Raw genomic sequence first — 24656 nt, 5'->3', positions numbered from 1 at the left:
TTGTTTGCCCAGTGCACACGGGTCGTTTGACTAACCACTTTGGAGCCTCAGTTTCCCCATTTGTAAACTGGGGATGCTAATATTACTTCTGCTTATGTCATAGGGTTGAGGTGAGGCTTACAAAAGGTATTTTTTGTGTTGTTTTTTTAACTTGAAAGGATAGGGCTTGATCCTTGTCCTCAAGGAGAATCTGGCTTCACCAAGTGACAGGAGAACCACTTGGCAAAATAGTGACACATCAGAGCAAGGAGGTGCACAGAACCAAACTGTGTACACAGAGGTTCATCAGGGCAGGTGTGCGCATGCGCTGTGGCCCTCGCTGGAATCTCTAAGTATAAGGGCCCTGAGGTGGGTGGGGTCGGGTGGCCCCAGGGTAGGTAGTCGTCTTGGAGAATCGGGGTGTGTGGGCGGGGAGAAAGGGACAGGTCTTGGGATCCATTGATTGGAAGTCACGTTGTGCAAACCCTTCACGCTCAGATCTGGTATTTGAAACCTCATGTCTCTCAGGTCCACCAAAGCGTTAAGTGTATAGAGAAGAGAGAGGAGAACAGGGATTAGATTGAGCCCTGAAGTGTAAGTGTGCCTAGAGCTGGAGAAGAAAGGACCTGGGGGGGTGGGGGGGGGAAGGACCACTGAGCAGGGCCACATCCCGGAGGGAGGTGAGAGGTGGATGGTGCGGCCCAGTGAAGCAGAGCAAGAGGGAGGAGTGGCCAGAGGAAGACTGCAGGGGGGAGACGGAGACCTGCGTGCTGTGGGCCCATCTGAGGTGTCCAAGTCACATCAGGGCAGGTGACAGGGCCAGACAGTGGAGCCGGAGGGCGGGCTGTGCCCAGGTGGGCAGTCGGGCAGGTGTGGACCAGCGCCGAGATGGTTGTCGGAGCCAGAGCACAGCACCAGCTCAGACTCCCGTGACTGCACCTGGATGTCCCTCGGATTGTCCCTTTGCCTCCATTGCTGCTTCACTGCCTCCTTTCAGGCTGGCATGGTTTCTCAACTGCACCATCGTCAACAGCCACCAGCTAGCCTTCTTGCCTTCACCTTCTCTTCTTGCCCATCTTTACCTTTTTACCACAATGCTCTTTCTAAATCAGGATTGAATTGTCATTTTGTTGTTTCCGAATCTCCAGGGGCTTCACATTGCTGCCTAGCGCCGTCTGAATCTCCTGGCGTGGTTCACCTCTCCGTCCTTCCCCTGCATGTTCTTGGTTGCAGGCACTGTCCCTCTCTCTGCCTTTGCACGTGCCTCTCCTCTTGCAGGGCGCTTGTCCACCTTCTCCATCCTAAAAACCGTCAGCTCTCCTCCAGGCGCGCCGAGTGCCAGCTGCTCTGTGCTGCGTCCTCCTCCTGCCTTGGTCGGAACTCCCTTAGCACTTACTTAAAACAGATGCAGCAACGCAGGCCTGTAGCTTAGTGATTGTGTCTTACTTCTCTCTCCTTCACGTGCCTCTGAGTCCCTTCAGAGGGTAGCGACTGTGTGTTTGGTGTCTCTGTGTCGCCAGCACCAGGCCTTTTCTAGAATAGATGCCCTGGATATTTGCTGAGTCGCCTTCCATTGATCACCTGGGCAGCCAGACTGCAGCAGAGCACAGATATCGCCTGGAGTGATGGGAGAGAATTGGGCAGGCCGCCAAGGACCAGGATGGAAATTGTTCAGAATAAAAGTCATTTGTTTGCTTCTCAAGGAAAAATAGTCATTTTTTTTTCAACTAATAATATTAAGCACCTACTCTGTTTGGCATTGTGGGGGATACTAAGAGGTAAAAAATACAGACTCTTTTCTCAAGGGTCTTAAGATTTAGTTATAAAACACACACATAATGACAGAGGAAGGCACAGGTGGCGAGAGCCCTAAGGACGGTATAAACAAGTACCGTGGACCTCAGAGTGGAGGGGCCCAGTGCTGGCTGCGATGGGGCTTTCTGGTCCTGGAGCATCTGTGCTGGACCTTGCGAGGGTGGAGACTGGTGGGCTTGCTGTTTGGGTGGGCGAGGTGGCTGGTGGGGGTGGGTGTTGTGGAGCCCATGGCAGTGCAACAGAATGATCTGAGCAAGGTGTGAAAGTGGAACGTGTAATAGAGGCTTTTGAAATGACTAGGAGTTCCTTGTGAGCTTCCCCCAATTAATTGTTTGTGTGTCTGTGTGTGTTATGTCTGTGTCTCTGTCTTCTAGGCTCAAACCATGAATTACGTGGGGCAGTTGGCGGGCCAGGTGTTTGTCACCGTGAAGGAACTCTACAAGGGCTTGAATCCTGCCACCCTGTCTGGATGCATCGATATCATCGTTGTGCGCCAACCCAATGGGAGCCTTCAGTGCTCCCCTTTCCACGTCCGCTTTGGGAAGATGGGGGTCCTGCGCTCCCGAGAGAAAGTGGTAAGAGCAGAGGACGCGGTGACCTGGGGGACAGGTTCTTTCCTTAGGGGGATTCATCGTGTTTCTGTGGCTTCACATATCCAGGGCTTCTCGCAGACCCAGAGTGAAGCTCTCCATGGAAAGTGCTTTTCACTGAGTTGACAATTATGAATTCACATTCTTCCAGTTACTGTAGCTGTATAAATCACTCCAGAATTGAGTGGCACAAACCATTTATTAAGCTTATGGGTCTAAGGGTCAGGAATTCAGACCAAGCGTAGTGGGGCTGGGTTGCCTCTGCTCTCTGTTGTCTGGGGCCTCTGCTGGGAGGCTCAGTCCTCTGGACTCTTCCAGACGCGCTCACTCCCATGCCTGTGGTTCTTGGCTGGGCTCAGCGGAGGCTGTTGGGCACCTGTACGTGGTCTCATGTGGTGCCAAACGTGGCGGCTGGCTACAGGGGCGAGCATCTCCAGAGAGAGGGAGCCAGGAGGCGCTGTGTTCTTTCTCTGACCTTGCCTGGGAGGGCACATAGCGTCCCTTCTGTTTTGCTCTACTCGTTGGGGCAATTGCAAGCCTACCCCAGCTCAGGGCAGAGGGGAAGGGGGAATAGACTTCGTTTCTCGATGGGGAAGAGCATGTAGGACCAGATCCACCGACTGAGATGTGGAATTGTGAGATATTTTTGGGATGTGTGTCATTAAATATGTAGATTAAGCATGTAGAGATGTGGCCATCCCCCATGAGGTGTCTAGTTAAGAAGACAGCTCCTTGTTTTCTTAAATGTCTCTTTTTCCTTCAGGTTGACATAGAAATCAATGGGGAATCTGTGGATTTGCACATGAAATTGGGAGATAATGGAGAAGCGTTTTTTGTTCAAGAGACTGATAATGATCAGGTAAGGAAGGCTAGTGGTCAAGCTGACTTCCTAGTTTTGAGCGTTGAGCCCTGCTTATCTAGGAGACACAGCGGAAGTGTGTGTGGAGACGTCCTGTTGCCTGGCTGTGTGGACAAAGGCAGCAGAGAAAAGGGGCTGTTTACTGGACAGGATGGGTGTGCACTGTGTCCACACCAGACTCGGCAGTCCTGGCCTGTTTCAGTTGGCTCACTGTTTCCAGGGAGAGACAGAGGAACCGAATCACACTGGCCGGAACCATTGCCCAAAGCATACAAGTCACACTGGTGTGTGAAACCTCAAATGGCTGGATGTTCTAATTTTGTTCAGTGAGTGACCAAAATCACTTTTATTTTTTATTATTTAAAAATTTTAACAACCTTATTGAGATAATTCTCATACCATATAATTTATCCATTTCAAGTGTATAATTCAATGGTTTCTAGTATTTTCACCGATATGCACAATCATCACTACAGTCAATTTTAGAACATTTTCACCACCTCAGAAGAACTCTATACCCTTTAGCTATCACCTGCCCATCACCCCCCCGACCTTCCCCCCAGCTCTAAGCAACCACTAATCTACCTTCTGTGTTTATAGATTCCCTTCTTCTGAACCTTTATATGAATGGAATCGTCTAGTATGTGGTCCTTTGTGCCTGGCTTCTCTCACGTAGCACAGTGTTGTCAAGGTTCATCCGTATTGTAGCGTGTGTCAGGACTTCATTCCTCTGCATAGCCGAATAGTATTTCGTTATATCCACGTACCACGTTTTGTTTATGCTTCCATGTGTTGATGGACACTTGGGTTGTTTCCACCTTTTAGCTGTTGTGAATAATGCTGCTGTGAACGTTCATGTGCAGGTTTTTGCATGGATGTACGTTTTCGTTCTTCTTGGGTATATACTTAGGAGCGGAATTGCTGGGTCTGGTGCTAACTCTGCATTTGACATTTGAGGAACTGCCAGACTGTTGTCCAGAGCTGTTGTACCATTTCACATTCCCACCAGCAGTGCACAAGAGTTCCGATTTGTCCCCATCTTCATCAATATTTGTTATCTGACTTTGTGGTTCTAGCCATCCTAGTGGGTATGAAGTGGTATCTCATTATGGTATTGATTTGCGTTTCCCTAATGGCTAATGATGCCGAGCATCTTCTCATATGCTTGTTGGCTGTTTATATGTATTCTCTGGAGAAATGTCCATTCAGATCCTTTGCTCACTTTTTAATTGGGTTGTTTGTCTTTTTATTATTGAGTTGTAAAAGTTGACTGTATACTCTAGATATAAGTCCCTTATCAGATACCTGAGTTGTAGATATTTTCTTTCTTTGTTTGGGTTGTCTTTTCACTTTCTTGATGATGTCCTTCGAAGCACAAGAGTTTTTAATTTTGATCAAGTCCAGTTTATCTATTTTTTCTTTGGTTGCCTGTGCTTTTGGCGTCATGTCTAAGAATCCTTTGCCACGTCCAAGGTCATGAAGATATACCCCTCTGTTTTCTTTTAAGACAAACCACTTTTTTTTAACTTGCGTTCACTGAGTAAGCTACTCTGAAGGGATCTGATTTAGTGATTCCTCAATAAAATGCACTCGAACCAGCCCCTTTACGGGAAGACAGCCCGATTGAAAAGGATCAGCTCTCAGTAGCTCCAGGCTCTAAAATGAAGGCCTGTAGCTTCAGTTTCAGAGGATGGTGTGGGAGCCGCAGACCGTGGTGGGCCTGCTAGGCTGGCCTTGCAGGGTGCCTGTGGGTAGGATGGGGCCTCAGAGGCCAGAGTGTGTCCTGCCATACAGATCCCCGTACTGTCCCTGGGAGGCTGCTGGAGGTTGGGAGCCTGTGTCCTGCATCACCAGATTGCCACACGATGCCGTCTCCCCTGCATCTGCGGAGCTGTGCCCTTCTCTTTTCAGTCCATGGACTCCTCTCTGCTCTTGAGTCACTGTGAGCACTCTGCGTTTCTCATTCATTTGGCCCAGCTGAGCAGCTGGGTGAGATGGCTTCTCACATCCCTTCCAGCCTAAGGCTCCACCCCTCAGATGTGGATTTGATCCGTGTAGCACGTTGGATGTTCTCTAAACCACTTCCAACCATCAGCAGCAAGCTTCTGTGTATCCCACTCTCTCATGTATATTCTTGTTACCAGGTTTCTCATAATAAACACGTCATTCATTAATAAAATGATTGATAATCAAGCAACCATTAAATTGACAGGCCGTGTGTTTTTTCCTTTTGTTTTTAAGAAGAGGATCAATATCTAATTACTCGACAGCCGCATACCTGGACGTGCTCTTGTGCGGCAGGCGAATGGGGACTGTCAGCCGTTTTTAAAAAAAATTATTATTGTCTTAATGCAGTGCGTATTAAAAATGCACACACATAGGCATTTGCTCACTCTTTCACACACACACACACACACACACACTCTGATAATTACCTCACTCTGTTATAGTTATGAAAATGCAGGATTCAGTACAAAATGGCATTTAATGAATTGTTGACTTTGTGATCCTCCACCACATTAGGCAGCCACATCCCCAGACCACTGTGGCTGTGATGTTTTGTGACACTGGCCTGCGTGGGCCTCCCTGAGGGGTGCTTGGGCCCCTAAATTAACACTGGCCTTTGGCATCGTCCTGCTTCTTAAACCCAAATTAACAAGACTCTCTTTTGAAAATATTTTCTGTCCTTTAGGAAGTGATCCCCATGCACCTGGCCACCTCCCCTATCCTCTCAGAGGGAGCCTCGCGAATGGAGTGCCAGCTGAAAAGGAACTCTGTAGACAGGATAAGAGGCCTGGACCCCAACACATCAGCCCAAGTCTTACCCCCTAGTGAGACCCCTTCAGGTGGCTCTTTAGGGAAGAAGAGAAGAAAAAGGAGGAGAAAATCCCAGCTGGACACCCTGAAAAGAGATGACGACATGAACACGTCTGAAGATGAAGACATGTTTCCCATAGAGATGAGCTCGGATGAGGAGACCGAACCGTTGGACAGCAGTAGGTAAGTGTGAATGGAAGGCGGGGTCTCTACTGGAATTGGGTGCATTAATTTTGTAAGACGGTTCTTATGAATGCTTTTTCCCCCTAGAATTTCTTAATCTTCTGTTAAAGCATTTTAGACTGAATTTTGGAGTCATGCAGACCCAGTCTTAAAGTTGCATGAAGATTTGGTGTAGCTTATGGCTAAGAGATCATTGGTAACACACCAAACCTCTTAGGCTGATAACATAATGGTTCCAGAACAGAACCAAGACAGGAACTGAGCAAACTAATACTTCATGCATGAAACTGTTATTCAGAACCTATTCTTTTTTTTTTTTTTTTAAAGATTTATTTTTTTTCCTTTTTCTCCCCAAAGCCCCTCGGTACATAGTTGTATATTCTTCGTTGTGGGTCCTTCTAGTTGTGGTATGTGGGACGCTGCCTCAGCGTGGCTTGATGAGTAGTGCCATGTCCGCACCCAGGATTCGAACTGACGAAACACCGGGCTGCTTGCAGCGGAGCGCATGAGCTTAACCACTCGGCCACGGGGCCAGCCCCAGAACCTATTTATTCTTACTTGAGCACCAACTGTGTACATGGCAGGTGGGCTGATTCAGCTGGGGGCTGGTCTGCGATAGACTGCTCCTTTTCACTTGTGCATGGGCCCAAAGTTTAATGGACATCTGTTCTATTTTCCTTTGCTTTTAACAGTGTGGTGAAGTTTCTCTGTATTACTATTTTGGTGAAAAATGCCAGTTTTAAAAGACAAACTCATTTTAGAGAGTGTTTGATGTTTCAGATTTGTGTGTAATTCAGTGTAACTTTTGGTAATTGTTTCCGTGTCTTGTTAAGAAGGGGTAAGGAACATCAGGTATCTTCCTGCTTCATTATTCAGAAGAGGATTTTTTTTCCTGGCTAAAAATAAAGGCAAATTGGTAGTGTCACTTTTCCTAACTGCAGCTTCTCCTCTGCTGCAGGCCCAGACTGGGTGGTTGGGCTTCGTACATTACCTTCCCTCGTGGCTTTTAATTTCCAAACTTAGAGATATTTCAGGTAACATCAAAAATACGGACAGATGGCCTCTGCATGGGTGAAATAGTGAATCATGTTTTGTGATGAGGGTGTTATACCTGAAACAAGGTAGATTTGCAATCATTTCATAATTAGAAGATGCATTTGGTTTAGATCATTTTATTCTGCTAGATGAGACGTTATCTGTGTGTGGTCATTCTGTTATTTGGCAGTTCCACCCGTGCATGGCAAGGGTTTTATAGCCCCCTGGGTCCAGTTTTGGGCCCGATCTACCTCTCAGGCTTTTGAGAGGTTAAATGTGAAAGGTAGTGACTATATAAGGTGCTACGATGTAAGTAACAAGCAATGTAATCATGTGCAGGTGTCTAGGTCCAAATACTTGAACGCAATAATTTTGCGTTTATAATTCAGCCAAAGCATGAACACAGAATACATTTCTGTGTGACTGTATCTCACTTTTTTCCTCTCCACTGCCTGGAGTAAGCGTGGGTGGTTTAAACAGAGGTGGTGTCAATCTACAAAGCACTTAGAGATAATCAAGAAAAAATGGAAACTTGTCTTTATTATGCGTCTATCGCTAATAATTGTTTGACTTTCATATTTTTTTCTCCAGAACTCTTTCTAATGATATACCTCCATTCCAAGAAGATATCCCTAAGGAAAACCTCTCCCCAGTCATGACTTATCCTCAGTCAGCATCGTACCCTAATTCCGATAGAGAGTGGTCCCCCAATACCAGGTATGTTGCTGGTGTGTGTATGTGTGTGTCCACCTGTCTTGGTCCAGAGGATTTGAAGTCAGTTAGAGGAAGCGTGTTTAACAAAATAGTGAAATACAAATAAAAATGAAAATAACTAGGACCAGAAAAAATGCAATTTAAAGTAGGAGGTACAGGATTAAAAACAGATCATGTGCAGATCATGAACTTCTGTCTAATATCATGATGGAACTGCAGATGGGGCTCTCAGCTCCTGAGGTGACGTGGACAGGAAAACTGCTCCTTAAGTTACGTAATGCTGCTTGTCCACAGGAGAGAACAGGTGGTGGCGCCTTTCTTGAGACTCAGCCCTTAGGTAAAATTCAGACCCAGAGAGGTGGCTTCAGAGCCACCGAGGTCCTTTGGGGCCGTTAGAGTGACGCCTTCTCCTCACACGTAATCCATGCTGCTCAATTCGAGAATGTTTATTTTTCTCGAGTTCCAGGGTAAACTTGGGGAACCTGAACTGCTCAGAATGTAGATTGCCTCCTGACAACTCCAGAGACTGTTAAGTCGGTGACACCTGTGAGGCTCTGGGAGCCCTTCCGAGCAGTTTTCAGAGGAACCGGGGAGGGGACAGACCTAAATCGTGTGTTCTCAACAGGGATGAGATCACCCCCACTGGAACAGAAATTGCTTCTTGGACAGCAGAAAATTCTTAGATACTATGGTTTGTGGCCTCTAGAGAGCCAGAGCACGTAAAGAGCTAGAGAGCGTATCCATGGCATTAACAGTTCATGGTGGAGAGAAGGCCATTGGGAAAAAATGTCTCCAAAGGCTCGGGGGTGTGGTAGTGATGGAAAGAGGTTTCCTAGGCTTCCTGCCTAAAACCAGTCTGATCCAGATGCTCCGCCTGGTTCCAGTTTGACCAGAGTAATCTTAACGAGACAGCACAGTCAGCGGTGTGTGCTCTGTTGAGGTCGGAGAAAAAGAGATATGTCACATATGTCACGTGCCTGGTTTCCAGCCAGGACTGTGACAGTAACTGTTAGTCAACCCGAGTGGGGTGGGGGCCTGTGAAGCCCCCTCCTCGAGGTCTGTCTGTCTTCAGACCAACTCTGTCTGATAGAAACATTGTGCTAACTGCATTCGTAATTTTAAATTTTCTAGTAGCCATCCTTAAAAAGTAAAAAAAGGAAGCGATGAAATTAATTTTTGTGATGTATCTCATTCGATCCAGTATATCCAAAATATTACCATTTCAAGTAATCAGTTTAAAAAAATTATTAATGAGATATTTCACATTCTTGTTTCCACACTAAGTCTTTAAAATCGTTGTGTATTTCGTACATGCAGAACATCTCAATTTGAACGAGTCACATTTCAAGTGCTCAGTAGCCACATGCAGCTAGTGGCTGTCACATTGGACCGTGCTACGAGACCATTCTAGAACCTCATATGTTCTCTCCATAGGTCTGTGGAGAGACACCCTCAGGAGGGAAAAACACAGCACTTTAGGGAGAAAATTATGTGGAATAGTTAGAAACCACTAATAAGTGAAAAAATCTGTTGAAACACTACATTAATTTTAAGAATTTAAAATAAATATTTTAAACACAACCCTGAATTTATTTCTTTCACGTTTTGCTTTATGAATCCAGAATAATGACCGTGTCAGATTATATGGATCTGACCACTGTCGAATGCAATTACAAATTAGGATAAATAGATACATTCACATACTTAGAATTATGTATTTTCTTTAAAGGGACAATTGATAGCACACATTATCAAATCTTTGCAGTTTGTAGTTTGATTAAGCACTAAATTCTGGCCAGAAAAAATTCTGACCATGAAAACAATCTTTTATGGGCATGTGGATGAAATAGAAAGTGAAATGGGTCTTTGGGCAGTTTCCTGTTTTTGTGTTTCAGAAATTTCTTGTTGATTTCTTAGTGATTTCAACACGTAGTGCTCTGCTGTTGTCAGCTGCCTCCGTATGTTCATCTTTTTACAAACGTTATTGTTGAGAGTAGTCAAATAATTTATATGAAGTTCCATTTAATTTAATTGACCTGTGATCTTTTCTTTCTTTTAATGTCTATCACGTGGTATCCAGTAGCCCGCTAGATTGCAAAAGGACTCACCTCCATCTGGCAGTTGCGGCCGAGGGAGGTCTTTCTAGCTCTTGTCCTCCGCAGTCTTCCCACTTCCGTGCTTCAGACAGGTAGAGAGGTTCCTTTCCCCGCTTGGCTGTCTTCAATAATGAGAACTTTGATCTAACTCTGAGAAATCTGTTTTACCATTAACCGAATTACTTATGTAGAAAATACGTGTTGAAAATATGAAGTGAAAATTTTAATCTAACTCTTATAAATCTATTTTACTAACCAAAATACTTGTGAAGAAAACACGTATAAATCATTATTTTCCTTTCATTTTTAAGCATTCGTAGATTATTATAATTTTTTAAGGTGCTAAATTTGACTCTCTGGAAATAAGGGGTAAGCATATAATTCTTCCTAGTTCTGTGGAGTGCTTTGAAAAACAGAATAATGGAATAAAGTTGGGGGATGTGATCTTTTGCTTTGTGTCTAGGGTTGTTCAACAAATGAGTTTACGAGATTTTTTTTAGCGTGCCACTTTAGTGTAACGAAGCTATTCCAGCTCTTTCAATAGCTCACGAGACTTTCTGAGTAACGGAATCAGATATTTCCAGGCATTTCTGGAAAAGAATTTTGGAGAATCGCGTAGGATGGGTGTTAAGGCTTAGGATCCTAGGTTTATCTTTCATTTGATGGGTGGTCCAGATCTCTGCCTTCGTTCCCTCAATGTTTCCGCACTTTGACCTGCCTACTTTACAGACGTGTGAACTCTATGAACTCCAGCAAATGAAGCCTTGATTAATTTCTACATGGGAACTGTCTTTCTTTTGATGAAAGAACTGAATCTTTGGAAGTGCTTCGTTCAGAGGTCACATGTGCAGAGGAAAGGCCATTTTAAATGAAGCAAACTAAGTGTGAGCAATTATAACTAATTGCCTAATTGGGACTGGCAAAAATACTGAAAACTCTTAGATGGCTAATCAGTGCATTATTTATGAAAATCAGTCAGTGACCTTGTAAACTTACTTTTTTGAACAACCCTTGATCTTAAAAGTCTAATATCTAATAATGGGAAATTTGGAATCATCTTTCTCATCAGTCACACTCAGCATCGAGAGTCTTTTCCCTAATTCATCTCTGTCATCTGAATTCCCTCAGGAGTCGCAGCACGTGCACATGTGTTGGTGTAGAGTCCTGTTGAGAGGGCAGGTGTGGCCTGAGGGGCCAGTGTTTGCTGTGGTGGCATATTGAGTGTGAGGGGGGAGCTTCCATCTGTGGTTTCACACGGGGCTTGGTTCTTTATGAACAGGAGTTTACAAACCTGAATGCCTCTGTGGAAACCTTAGGCTCACAGCTTTTGTCAGAGGGTCAGAATATCAGGGATCCTGGTGTTGGGAGGTGTTGCCAGAGAGCTGTGTTCAACATACGCATTCTTCTAGAGCAGGGCTCAAGCAAACCACAGCCTGTGGGCCAAACCTGGCCCCCCATCTGTCTTGGTAAAGTTTTCTGGGAGCACAGGCAATTTGTTTACTTACTGTCTGTGGCTGCTTTTGAGCTACAAAGGCAGAAGTGAGTAGTGGTGACAGAGATCGCATAACCCTCAAAGCCTGAAATACTATCTGGCCTTTTACGGAAAACGTTTGCTGACCCCCTCCTCCAGAGCAAGCGTAATCTAAAGGGCTTTACTTAATTTAGTGCAGCGGGTAAGATAATTTATTGTTCCAAAGAATTTATAAGAAAATATAAATTATATTTTTATGCGGTAAAATATAACAGCGGGAGCTTTTTAAACAAATGGTTTGAGGTTTGCGGGCAGCGCTGTTGCGGGAGGAAGCCAGTTGCTGTGGACTTTTCCGTGATGGCCCTGGAGGGAGATTGGGTTCAGGTCACGGTTGCAGGAACACCGGAGGCCTCCACATTCCCTTTGCACGTTTCACTGATAGTGAACATATTGTGGACGCTTCAGGGCCAGAAATGCAGTGACCCTTTGGAGAAAAGCATAATCATGGAACTAGAGGAAGCAGGAGAGGTTGCAAGGGGATGGACACACTGCCACTCAAATATGCGGAGTGCCCAGTATTCCTTCTCGTGGGACTACAGTCACATGTTGCTTCATGAAGGGGATGCGTTCTGAGAAATGGATCATTGTGCAAACATCAGAGAGTGTACCTACGCAAACTGAGATGATATAGTCCCCTCACACCTAGGCTGTGTGGTACTAATGTTATGGGACCGCTGTCATATATATGGTCTGTCGTTGACTGAAACGTCATGTGGTGCACGCCTGTACTTCCTAAAGGGCAGAAATGTGTGTGTGTGTGTCGGGAGAGGTGTTCCACTGTATACCCTCTGGCGGTATGCTATCTCAGGATCCTCCTCTCCACGGACTGGTGAAACAGCTGAAACAGAGGGCTGCTCTGTAGCAGCGTGCCAGTGAGGTGGTTTGGTGGACAGTGGGCACCAAGGGAGAAGGAACCAGCCTGTGTACATGTCAGTGTGACGTGAAGGAGGTCCCAAGGACTTGACTAAAGAGATCGAGGACCACTTTAGCCATTAAGGGTCCCTGTTTGTTTGATACAGGTTAAGTATCATCCACAAGCTCTCATCCTGGCAGGAAGCTTGTATTCAGTTGGGGTTGAAATCTGACTCAACAGCTAAATGAGACCAAGTGCGCTGATGAGATGTGACTTCAGAGACAGTGCGAGGTCTGTGGAAGAAGATGCAAAAGGAAAATTCTGGAAGCTTTATTTCCTGCTTTGTTTAAAACTGCCATCTTACTCTCCAGGGAATGATGCAGGAGAATAAGGCCAGAACTAATTAAATGGGTATTTTTTCTCACGTGTTTATTGTTTTGAATACTGTGAGAGTTTTGTAGCCAAGTTTGATACTCTTGACCGGTTACTCTGGCTGGACGGAAGGAATACGTTGTTCAGATCTCGAGTCAAAATATGGAAAGCGTAGAGATGGGAACGCAAGTTACAGCCACTTAAAAGCTGGCCTGAGGATTAAGCACGGTGATGCATTGTTACAGGAGAGCCTCAGCAGATGGGGCATCCTGGAGGTATTCCTGGAAGATACGGTGTTTTACGGAATCTCGCCTTGGGTCTCCTGCCATGTTATTTGTGGCATCTGGCATGTGTAGTAAAGTTGGCACGTGATGCAGCTTCCTTGTTTTCAGAGCCGGTGCAGATTTATCAATATTTTAAATGCAGACTGTAATGAGTGCGTCAGAGATGACCAGGACGCTCTTGCAGCTGTCTGAGAGTTGAGTCTTGATTTGGAAAGTGAGAATGCAGGAGAGGTGAGCTCAGGGTGAGGTGGGGAAAGGTGGCTGGGTTTTGGGGTAAGAACAAACTTTTTTTTCCTTTCTCTTTTCATCTCTCTTTTTTTCGATTTTCCTTTTTAAATGCTACTTCTTCTCATCTTTACTTGCCTGGTATTTGGACCTGTGATCTGTGGACCCCTGGTGGCCACAGATGGGATATGTCAGGAAGCTGCATTCGTAAGGGAACGGTGGCTTGGGTGCGTTTTCTGGGCTATTTGAACCCTAAAATTCTGGGCCAAAAACATTTTTTAATAAATTTTCTCTTCCCACTTTAATCACGGATTTGTGTTTTCTGAAGTCCTTCAGGTTCCCGACCTTCGACACCTAAAAGTGATTCAGAATTGGTCAGTAAGTCCACAGATAGGACGATGCAGAAGAATAACCTAGAAATGCTCTGGCTTTGGGGAGAATTGCCACAAGCTGCCAAGGTAAGTTCTTTTCCTCAATTCTGCCATACGCTGAAGATAGTTTCTGAAAACATGAAATGGACACAATCTTTTCCTTCAAGAAATTGTATTTCATATTCCAATGTATTACAAGAATCTTGAATATTATATTGCAAGCTGGTTTTTTTTTTTTTTTTTTAATATTGTAATGTCCTTAGAAGATGCTGTGGCCTCTTGTATCCCCAGTAAATGCTTGTCATATGAATGAATGAGTGAGTGAAGATTGACAGCATCCCTATTAAGAATCAAGGTGGGCAACTCCTTGGAGAGTAGGTCTGTTGAGGCTAAAGTTGTGGATTCCATCTCCTTCCAGGTTATATTTAGCTTTCACAGAAAAGGCTGATTTCTCTGCCCACAGGCCGTAGTGCTGACCCCGCCAGCCGTCTTCACAGATTCGTGTCATTCGATGCCGTTGGAGAAATGGCATCAAAGTGCAAACCCATCACTTCTTCTGGCGAAACACTTGGCAGCCACAGATCTGCTGTCGCGTTGTTTTCATTTGTGCTGGGAGCTGTGAGATCGGATACAGAAATGAATCCCTCCCCTCATTTCTAACCCATAAATTGCATTTCGGGTTTTGTTTGGATAAATTTTTTTCCGTAACTGGAAGCTCCTTGGAGAGGTAGAATCAGAAATGCTGATTTCTCACTTGAGTGAACTGACCACCGCAGCTTTCCCTGTTTGCTCACAATTTGGGGGTAAACTTTATTGAACTATAACACACATACAGAAATGCTGAGATCCTAAGTGCACAGATCAATAAATTTTCACACTATGAACATGTCTGTGCGATCTGCACCCAGACCGAGAAGCAGGACTTAATCAGCCACTTGGAAGTGCCGCCCCCGCCCCCCACTTCGCGGTTGCTGCTCAGACCGGCCCGACAAGGACAGATGCGGTCCTCGCTTGAATGGCAGAGATTAGTTCTGCAGCATTCGTGATGTGCCCATGATCGGAATTTGCTTATTCACGTTACTGTGGGTACCCACTGTGTGCACGGACCTCCATTCTGCTGGTGGACATTTCTGTTACTTCCACCTGTTGGCCGTTGCTGATCTCGCTTCTCTTTGGCAGTTGATGTTTTTGTATGAAAATTCATTTGTTTGGAACTAATGTTGTTGGTTTCCAGACCTTTTGGCGGGTGTGGGAATCACCAGGTGATGCCTGAGGCTTAAGGGTCTCCCTGTGCAGCGTGTGGACAGTGCTGCAGATCAGCAGTTGACTAATTGTTGTTCTTGGTTAGCTCAGTTTTTCCGTTTGACCTGACTCTCTCTCTCTCTCTCTGTCCCTGTCCCTTTGATCAGTCGTCTCCACACAAGATGAAAGACTGCAGCCCGTTGTGCAGTAGAAAAGTCTGTGATAAAATGCACTTTGAGGCCATTCATAGCGAGTCTTCAGATGCCTTCAGTGACCAGTCGCCCACACTGCCCAGGGGGCGTCCTCCGCAGCCGCTGGAGGAGCAGAGCAAGTCTCAGACAGAGATGCAGTTTGTGAATGAGGAGGACGTTGAGGCCCTGGGAGCAGCAGCCCCGCCCTTACCGACGGCTGAAGAGCCCAAGCCGCTCTCTGCCAGCCCAGCCCCGACAGCGACGGCCAGCAAGACAGAGTCTCCTTCTCGGAAAAAAGGTGCGAAGGCTGGTGCGGCCAGCTCCTTGTGTATGGAGGTGGCGCCCTGCAGACTGCGGTGCCTTCCTTCCGAAGGCCAGAGCTCATCACGGTGGAAACAGAGCTGTATCCTCCCTCGCGTTCAGTCTCTGCTGTTTGAGGAGTATATGGGTTATCAGCATTTAGTCATAGGAGGTCAGACCTAAAGGGGGCCTTGGGGACCGTGTAGGAGCCCCCTCTTTACGATCAGGATGCTGGGATCCAGAGGGACTGAGTCCTTCCGGACACCCTGGCATCTGGGAGAAGTTGCGATTGAGCTAATGTCCCCTTGCCCCTAGTTTCTCTCTAGTGCATTTCTCTGTTTTGATTTCCGTACCCTGTTCGTCACTATTTCTAACGGTCGTTGTTGGTTTGTTGCCTGGCTCCCTTTCTAGAGCATGTGCTCTGTGAGATCAGCACTCTCTTTGGTCTGATTTACCTTGGTTTCCTCGGTACCTAGACTAGTGGTTGGCACTAGAAGATGCCCCATAAACCCTGGGAGCACTGATGTCAAGCCTAATCTGTTAGCCACACCGTGTTTGCAGTGTTCTAGGTTTCTGTGAACCAGTGACAGCATTCTCTGGAAGAAGGAAATAGGAAGTCTGCCATCATGGTGTGTGGTGGCCGATGTGCACCATGAGGGTGCTTGGGAGTGCTGATGGCGAAGTGCTTAATGAAAGCTTTATCCTTTAATAATAATAGTAGTAGTGGTAATCGCTTCGAGATATCGAGTGCCCAGTGCACTTCAGGCACTTCCCAGATGGGGAACTGAGGCTCAGCAGAGTTACCTGACCTGGCCAAGGCCGCAAGGTGGGCGAGTGATGGAGCCACACGCGGACCTGGGCTGGGGGCCTCTATAGGACCGCTGCACTGCGGGCTTCTCACTCCTGTGCTGCTTGGGCCGGTTTGGGTACTTCTGAGCAAATTTGCATACTGTGCTTAAATGCTCCTTCTAGAGACCCCCAGAAGTCCATGCTGTTGTTTCTGGAAGATCAGTGTTCTGACTGGGCCCATTTGCTCTTTCAGACAAGCGAAGCCGACACCTGGGTGCTGACGGCGTCTACTTGGATGACCTCACAGATATGGATCCTGAAGTGGCTGCTCTGTATTTTCCCAAAAAGTAAAACTTCTTTTTATTCTTCCTGTCATTTTCTGTAATCTGAGTGTTAATCTGTGAGTCCATTGTTTTCCTTATATTTAGTTAGGAAGCTAGTAAGAAAAGGCAGCAGGAGGCTCGCATTTCACTGAAAAGCAGCCAGTTTAAAACAGCGGACTTTCTCTGTGGATGTGGGTGCTTGGCCGTGTGTCCATGTGGCTGGCTCTCCACCTTCTGAACAGGAATGCGGGCACGAGGCCGTCTCCCGTGATGACACTGAGTTTGTGTCGCAGTGGTCAGTGGCCCTCGACTCAAATCAGTGGCAGAGAGATCCCCGTTCCCAGGAGAGAGTCTCTGTGGCCCTTGGGGCCCCATCTTCAGTCCTGTGATTGGCGGTGCTGGCCAGCTCCTTGGCGGGTCATAACGGGGAGCTGTGGCCTTGTAGGACAGCGTGCTTTCTCTTCACTTCATTTCACATGGGTTGGGAGGGGATACAAGGGGATGTAACAGGCTAAAAATAGCTGTTTTCTCTCCTAAGGTCAGTCACTTAACTTGTCTGTCTTTGTCATGGTGCTTTGATGAGCGCTCTGTCCTGAGATGACATCAGTAGCTGTCTGAGGGGTAGCGGATTGCTAGAGTCTTTTGGTGACTGTGTAACACCCAAGACAAGGAGAATCCTCAACATTTTTCACTCTTCCTCCTTCCAGCGGAGATCCTTCTGGCCTCACAAAACATGCCAATGACAATGGAGCCCGGTCAGCAAGCCAGTCCCCGCAGTCCGTGGGCAGTTCTGGCGTTGACAGTGGCGTGGAGAGCACCTCGGACGGCCTGAGGGACCTGCCGTCCATTGCCATCTCCCTCTGCGGGGGCCTCAGCGACAACAGGGAGATAACCAAAGGTATTGTGCTGGGTGTTGGAGCTGGTCTTCAAGCCAAGAGCACCCTCTTGTGGCAGCTGGTCAGAATGTCCAGAAGCTGGACTTCTATAATTAGTGCTTTTCACTTGGCTGGTTAATGATAGCACCAGTGACTCATTGTTGCTTATGACCCAAATGTTGCTGGCTTGCAGTTGGCTGACCTCAGGGTTCGGTTGGTCACACATGGCTTCAGGTAACAAAAAGGCCGTCAGGGTCACTTGTCATCGGATGTGTTTGCTGAGCACGGTGTGTGTCTCCTTGGCCCGTGCCTGTCCTGCAGATGTGTCCTCCGGAGCCTGCAGCCTGGTGGGAATGTCAGTATTATGCGTGTTGGAAGTGTGCAGGAATGCAGTGGGGACCTGGAGGAGGGACGCCTGTCTGAGTTTGTCTGAGCAAGTGCAGGGAACCTTCCTGGCTGGATGTGAAGGGCGCCCCTGGGGTTGGCTTAGGCAATGAATTAATTCATAGCACCCGTCACATTTGTAACAATGATTTCCGCCCAGTGTCTCATGACAGGTGCATGGGGAGGTGGCTGGAGACCCCTAGTCTATGCAGTTGGCCATTATCAACTGAATTCCTTGACCTTATACCCCTCGGTGTCCTTCTTTGACCCCTCCCACCTGCTTTAGGCAGGACACCGCGCTTTTCCATTCATGACCTTATCTGTCCTCACAGCCACTGAGGAGGTGGGCATGGTTATTATTCCCGTGTCACGGGTGCGGGAACTGAGGCTTGGGGAGATTAATCCCTTGCCCAAGGTCACGCCAGTGAACGTGACTGGGACCGAGGTGGCCTGGTTTCCAATCCCTGCTCACTGTCCATCTGCTCCTGCAGATGTGCGTGTGTGCTGGGCTTTCACACACCTGCTCCTGCGTGACCGCCTCCTCGGACGGCTCCTGCCTCCGCCGTTTCTGCACGGACGCTGCCCCTCAAACGCACTGAAGCCCCCTTTGCAAATGTGTTTATAGAGTTGTCCTCACAGCCGGCACACATAAACCCTCAGAGAAGGCTTGTGAATGAGTGAGTGAAAACTAGCCCTATGTTTTTGAACCAAATTTCCTTATGTTTGCCCCCACCCCGTACGATTGCTTTCACAGATGCGTTTTTGGAGCAGGCGGTGTCGTATCAGCAGTTTGCGGACAACCCTGCCCTCATTGACGACCCCAATCTCGTGGTGAAGATCGGGAATAAGTGAGTTCCCCCAGTCGCGTGGTACCATCTCAGCTTCAGTTTTTCAAATACAGAGACCCAGACAATCGGTTTTAGAAATAAATCAAATAAAGTCTTTTTAAGAGTTGCTGTTGTCAGTTCACTGTTGGCAAGACACTGTGTTGCTCTGTAGTTGGTGGGTCGATGTAACTTCCGATCTTGTGGCTCTTTCTCTTTGTCGGTGCTAGATTTATAATGGAGTTTGTAAAGTCACGGTGCGTGGCCTGTGGGACTTGGGCCCGTAGTGCACACGAGCGTGACAGAATAGACTGCATAGCCACCCCTCGAGAGCTCCGTTGTCTGAGGTCGAGGGCTGCAGGTGTTTCTGTAGACTGTTGGCAAACTTTTCTCCCCGAGGAGAAGTCATGGGTGCTTACGTGTTCACTAGGGCCCCGAGTTGCCTTTTCCTTGAAGCGCGGCAAGATGTGCCACAGACACGTTGGTGGCTCGATGCACAGTTGAGCTTGGGCTGCTCTCCAGCTGGTCGCTGGGGTCTCTCACCACATCTGACTGACTCTGCTGCCATGATGGCTGCTCGGCCCCTCAGTGTGGCCGCTGTGCGGTTAGACGGAGGAGGAGGCCACTTCACGGGCGGGGCGTGCGGGGGAGGGCTGGGGGTATTTGCCACAGTATTGGGCTCTTTAAGGACCCAGCTGGAGTTCCAGAGCTTTCCATGATTGCTTCTCATGACATTAGAAAGATTTTGCAGTCTGAGCCTTCGTCTTATATAACATCTTTTCCTTGTTTCATGTTAGATATTATAACTGGACAACAGCGGCACCTCTGCTCCTGGCGATGCAGGCCTTCCAGAAACCTCTGCCAAAGGTGAGCGTTAACACGAGAAAGAAAAAGGGGCCCTGAAGATGGCGGCTAGATTAACCTGGGCCGTTGGAATTTAACTCTTGTTTTAAAAGCCAGAGGGTTAGTTACATTGTGCTCTTTCGAAGTTCACAAGTATCGATGTCAGGAGTTTCCAGTCTCTCTCTTGCGCCTCTTGCACCTTGAACGTCCTTCCCCCTCCTGCTTATCAAGGCAAAACCTCCCAGTTGTGGCCGTGGTGGAGCAAGTCCTGCCTCCTCCACGGTTCCTTCCTCAGCACCTGCTGTGCTAGGACACAGGTCGGGGCAGAGCAGGTGGATGCGGATGTCAGAGCCCAGGGATGATGAGGGGAGAGGAGTGAAGGCTGCAGCAGGCAGCGGGTGGGGCACAGGGAGGCCACACAGCAGACGCCAGGTGCCAGCGCCAGCATCGGGCGTTGCTCAGGCAGGAAGCACGCCCGGGGCCTGAGTGGCCAGGAGGAGCGAGTGCAGGGCCTGGGCGGCTCCTAGCTGCGCGGGAGAGTGGTGAGTGGCTGCGGGAAGAGGCAGGCTTAGAGGGCAGATGCAGCCCTGCAGCTGCTGCTCCCGTCTTCCCCGCAGTGCTCCATTCAGCCTGGAATTGCTCATGTGTTCAGTGTGGTGTTTTCCTACTGGGTTATACCTCCTTCTTGCTGCTGAGACCGTGTCTTACCCTTGTATCCTTCGTACAAGTAGCAAGCGCTTTGTACCACTTTGGCTGTTATCCTGTCAGGTAGTTCTGATGTCTGAGGCTCTCGAAGGTCTTGTCTGACTTGGTTGAGGCTATGCTTGCTCCTTCCTGGGTGTGTGTGTGTGTTGTGTTTTGGGATTCAGGGGTTGTGACCTCATCTTTGGTGGGACTTTATCTGTGGATATTCTTTGTACACTGGCTGAGGGCATGTTCTCCAGAGTGAGTCTTGTTGTGTCCCTGCCAGGTGCCTCATTGTATCCATGGCCCAGCGCAAATGGTTAGGTTACACGTCTCAGCTCTTACAAATCCTAAGAAAAAAGGCCAGTGCAATAGAAATGTAGTTAAAGGATGTAGTTCACCGAACAAGAAATACACACGGCTCCTAAACTTAAAGAAATTAGTCTTTGTGATAGGTCTTCTAAATGTTTTTTCCAGGTTGTCAGTAATTTTTGACTCTGTTTATGGTATTTATCTAATATAGAAATTATTTTTATACGTGGAATTTGTCACTCTTTTGTTTTGTGGCTGTCAGATTTTGTATCACACTTAGAATGGCCCTGCTTCCCTATTTCCAAAACTTGTGAAGATTTCCCCTGTCTTTTCTTCTCGTGCTTTCTTAAATCTTTGATCTGTCTAGATTTTATCTTGAGAGTAATGAGTGAGGTGTCGGGAACCAAATTATTCCACAGCTGGTTACTGGATCAGTTAGGATGTTTTGGTTGCAGGAAGCAGCGTGACTAACAGTGGCTTAAATAGTGGGGATTTGTTGTCCTGCATGGTAAGAACCTTAGGTCAGTTGTTTGAGGCTTGATGCCTTTGGGTTAGCTGCTCTGATTTTCTGGGCTTTCCCTTTATGATCACAAGATGACTGCTCTGCACATCATTTCTTCATGCAGCCACATCCAAAACAGGAAGGATAGAGGCAGACTTCTCGCAGTCGTCAGCCACAGCTTGGTCACGTGATCACCTCCAAACCCACTGTCGGCAGAACAGTGGAATGACTCTGAACGGTGTAGACCCATGGAGGTTCGTCTTCTGGAATTGAGCTTGCCTTCCCAGAACATCCCACAGCCTGATTCTTGAACAGTCTTGACTCTGTTGGCAAGAAAGAAGGGAGATGATGTACCAGGGAGGCAACTCCCAGGGTCTGGCATAGCTACTTACTTATCCCAATACCATTAGCTAGATAACTCATTCCCCCACTGATGGCAGTTACAACTTTATCATATATTACATTTCTTTATGAATTTAGATTTATTTCTGGTCTTTGTTTTCTGTTCCACTAATATGTTTGCTTATGTACCAGCACTGTATTCTTTTCATTACTGGAGCTTTTAAGTATATTTTAATATCTCATAAGGCATGTGCCTGCTTATTATTACTCTTGTGTCTGAGAATGTTCTTAACCAGTTTTGTTTGTTTTGTAAATGAAATTTAGAATCCGTTTGTCTTGGTCTGAAAATAACCGTGTTAATATTTTTTAAATTGAAGTTTTGTTACAGGGAAATGAATTTAGAGGGAGTAGGGTCGTTCCCACCTTTATGGATTGCCTTGCCCTGAAGAGGGGCTGCCTGGTTTGCTTTGTAGTATTCAGGTTTTCTTTGGTGTCAGGTAGGGATTTTCGGATGATAAAAGGAAGCACACTTCAGGCTAAATAAGTGAATTATTTATCTTCTTACATGCAAGCTGTTAGGTTGAAAGACTTACATCTTCCTCTCCTCCTGGCTGAGGTGTCACCTGCCTGGTGGTTCTGTAAACCCGGGAAGGAAGGTCATCTTGGCACTGGGATTGGCCTCACGATACATGCTTTGTTCTTTGGAAATACGTACAAAATTATTAATTAGTATTTAATGTTCTTCCGTCAAACTTTCATTTGTTTAGGGCAAGAGTATGAATTTTCTTTTTAATACTTGAGATTTTAAATCAAATGCATCTATTAATGTTCATTTTGTCAGAATTTGGAAATGTACTAACAAGATCCTGCACGTTTTACCTTTCGTTTAAGACTCTCTTACCCTAGTCCCACATTAATCATGTCATTTTTTATTTTGCGATCATCACATTGAGAGTAACAGTATCTTAACAGGAAGCCGCTTTAATTTGAGAACTTCTGGTCTTACTAATCACTAACGGTTTTCAATGCTTTCTTTCTTTTGTTGTTGTTGTGTTGCATTTTATTTGTTGTTTGTTTATTCCGTTAACATCTTCCCAAGTCCTCATGCTTAAGTTACCTTAACGTGATTTTGGACGCCATTAGGTTTTGCTTCTCGAAAATTTTTAATCCACAAATAGTATGTTGTGTTTTCTCTGAGTTTTCCTTTTTTTTTTTTTTAGTCTTACTTTAATTTGCATGTCCGTTTCTTTTGGTTTGAATGGGCTAAGTTGATCTTTTTTTGGTTCCATTATTTATGTTACCATCCGTTTAAAACAGGCCACTGTGGAAGCTATCATGAGGGATAAGATGCCCAGAAAGGGAGGAAGATGGTGGTTTTCATGGAGGGGAAGAAATACCACAATCAAGGAGGTAAGCACAGAAAACAAAAGAATGCCTCCACTTGGCTCAGCCAATTTTGGGTTTGTGTGGTGGAGATTATAGTGGAGTTCGTTGTCAGGCTTTTGTGTTGGAGAAATAAGCATGAGCCATAACAGTGAGTTTTCAGGAGCCACCTCTGCCACGAAGCAGGGAAAGGCATCACAGAATGTGGGGACGGCAGAGAAGGGTCTGGAAGAGTGAGCAGAGAGTTGGGTTCTCCCTCCTGGCTCTGTGAACTTATTTAGCTTGGAGACCACGGTCAAGTCACTGCCTCGCTGGAACGTTTCTTCATCTGTAAAAAGAAAGTATTTGACCTGATAGCTTAATTGTTTTTTTTTAAGTTAAGTGTCTTCTCGTGGCTTGTAGGACAGTTTTATTAAAGAGCTAGACTTCCAGCGGTGGACTCACCCTCGTTAGTCATTCCACTTAGCGTGTCTGAGTATACGTGGCTTTGGTTTCCGTTTCTATAAATGCCTGTAATTTTTTCCAGATCTTTGTTAACCTCTCAACCTGTTTCTTGCGGCACTTTCTTTGCTTGGCTTGCCTGCTGTTGTCTACCTGGCTTTCCTCCTCCTAGGGCCGTTCCTTCTGTGGCTCAGTTTCCCACAAGAGGGTCCTCAAGCGTTTTCTCAGGGCCCCTCTTCTGCTTTCACTGCCTGCTTTTCTCTAGGCAGCCTCACCCATGCCCACATGTTGGCTCTGTTTTTATTTCCAAACTAGACATTGTTTTGTGTTCCACGTCCGTTTATCAGATAGCCAGCTAGGTAGACATTTCCACATGGGCACGTCAAGTGCCTCAAACTCGTCATCCCTAAAATTGAACTGATGATTTTCTTGTGAATTCTCCTTTTGTTGGACCAGTTAGAAGCGGCAGCCACTGTGCATCCTTAGGCTAGACACTTCCTATTTCCTCAGTCTTCACATGCAGTCGTATTTACCATCGTAAGTACTTCCTAGATTTTGCCTCTCTTTCCAGCTCCACTCCCACAAATCTAGGCTACCACCATCTCTCCCAGGCTTGCTGCTCAATAGTCAATTTGTATCCATTCTTGCCTCTTTCCTCATTCTCTGTGCTGTAGCTGTGTTCGTCTATTTAGGATATGGGTCCAATTTATGCTACTCCCTGCTTAAAACTTTCAGTGGGTTCCCAGGGCTCTTATACTTCAGACCAGTATCCTTAAGATGGACTACAGGACCTGCGTCTTCTAGCTCCTGCCTCTTTCTATGGCCTTATCTTTTATCGTTCTGCCCCTACTGTGTGTATTTTAGCCTCACTGGCTGAGAGTACATTCTACCCCAGGACCTTTGCAGGTGTTATTTTCTCTGCCTAGTTCTTAGGACCCCTCTCTCCCTTCTTCCTTAATTAACTAGCATCTCAAGTGGTCCTTTCTTAGCAGATGAGTCTGGACTGCTCTTTGCTCTCATATACCTTTACCTTCAAAAATTTTGTCAGAGTTTGCAATGATTAATTTGTAAACTGAATGTGACTATTTGATTAACATCTCTTACCCCTCTGGACCCTAAACTACAGGAAGGCAGAGCCCGTGTGTGGCTCCGATCCCTGTGGTAGCCCTTGTGCCCATATTGGACCCAGAGCAGGCGTTTGGCAAATACTTGTTGAGGGAAAGCCGATAGAAAGCCCACGGATAACACTCAAGTGGGTGTTATAGCAGTGACGGGAACTCAGTGAGCTCAGTTTATCTATTCCGTTAGTTCAGAAGGAAAAAGTCTGTTGGAAGAGTCACATCAAGGTAAAGTTGTCAAACCTGCGTTTTACTGATTGTCCCTTATCTCCCAGGGTTGTGGACAAGGTGGAGCACCCACGTGCTTTCCTTCAGGGGACTTAAGGCATAAACAGCCTTCCTAGTTTCCTTGCTAGGGAGCAGAATGTTCTAGAATGTA

General features: G+C 46.5%; 1 protein-coding gene across 31 annotated transcripts in view; it reads left to right on the top strand.

Annotated features, from left to right (window-relative positions):
• The window catches only part of LPIN1 (lipin 1), a 123726-nt gene that overhangs the window by 68452 nt on the left and 30618 nt on the right, over positions 1-24656 (top strand). For 11 of the 31 annotated variants that reach the window (XM_005600211.4, XM_070236642.1, XM_070236639.1 and 8 more), the window contains 12 exons: positions 2169-2369; positions 3148-3243; positions 5936-6243; positions 7870-7995; positions 10073-10180; positions 13682-13811; positions 15134-15455; positions 16500-16593; positions 17277-17467; positions 18583-18676; positions 19450-19519; positions 22653-22745. In XM_005600211.4, the coding sequence (XP_005600268.1) occupies positions 2169-2369; positions 3148-3243; positions 5936-6243; positions 7870-7995; positions 10073-10180; positions 13682-13811; positions 15134-15455; positions 16500-16593; positions 17277-17467; positions 18583-18676; positions 19450-19519; positions 22653-22745 (1833 nt within the window). Of the gene's footprint in view, positions 1-2168; positions 2370-3147; positions 3244-5935; positions 6244-7869; positions 7996-10072; positions 10181-13681; positions 13812-15133; positions 15456-16499; positions 16594-17276; positions 17468-18582; positions 18677-19449; positions 19520-22434; positions 22513-22652; positions 22746-24656 lie in introns of all 31 variants that reach the window. The other 20 variants (XM_005600212.4, XM_070236644.1, XM_070236645.1 and 17 more) reach the window with 5 other exon arrangements.

Source organism: Equus caballus, chromosome 15 (genome assembly GCF_041296265.1).
Source record: "Equus caballus isolate H_3958 breed thoroughbred chromosome 15, TB-T2T, whole genome shotgun sequence".
In the NCBI taxonomy this organism is placed as follows: Eukaryota; Metazoa; Chordata; class Mammalia; order Perissodactyla; family Equidae; genus Equus; species Equus caballus.
Note: the sequence above shows the minus strand (reverse complement) of the source record. Positions and strands in the feature narration are given on the sequence as shown.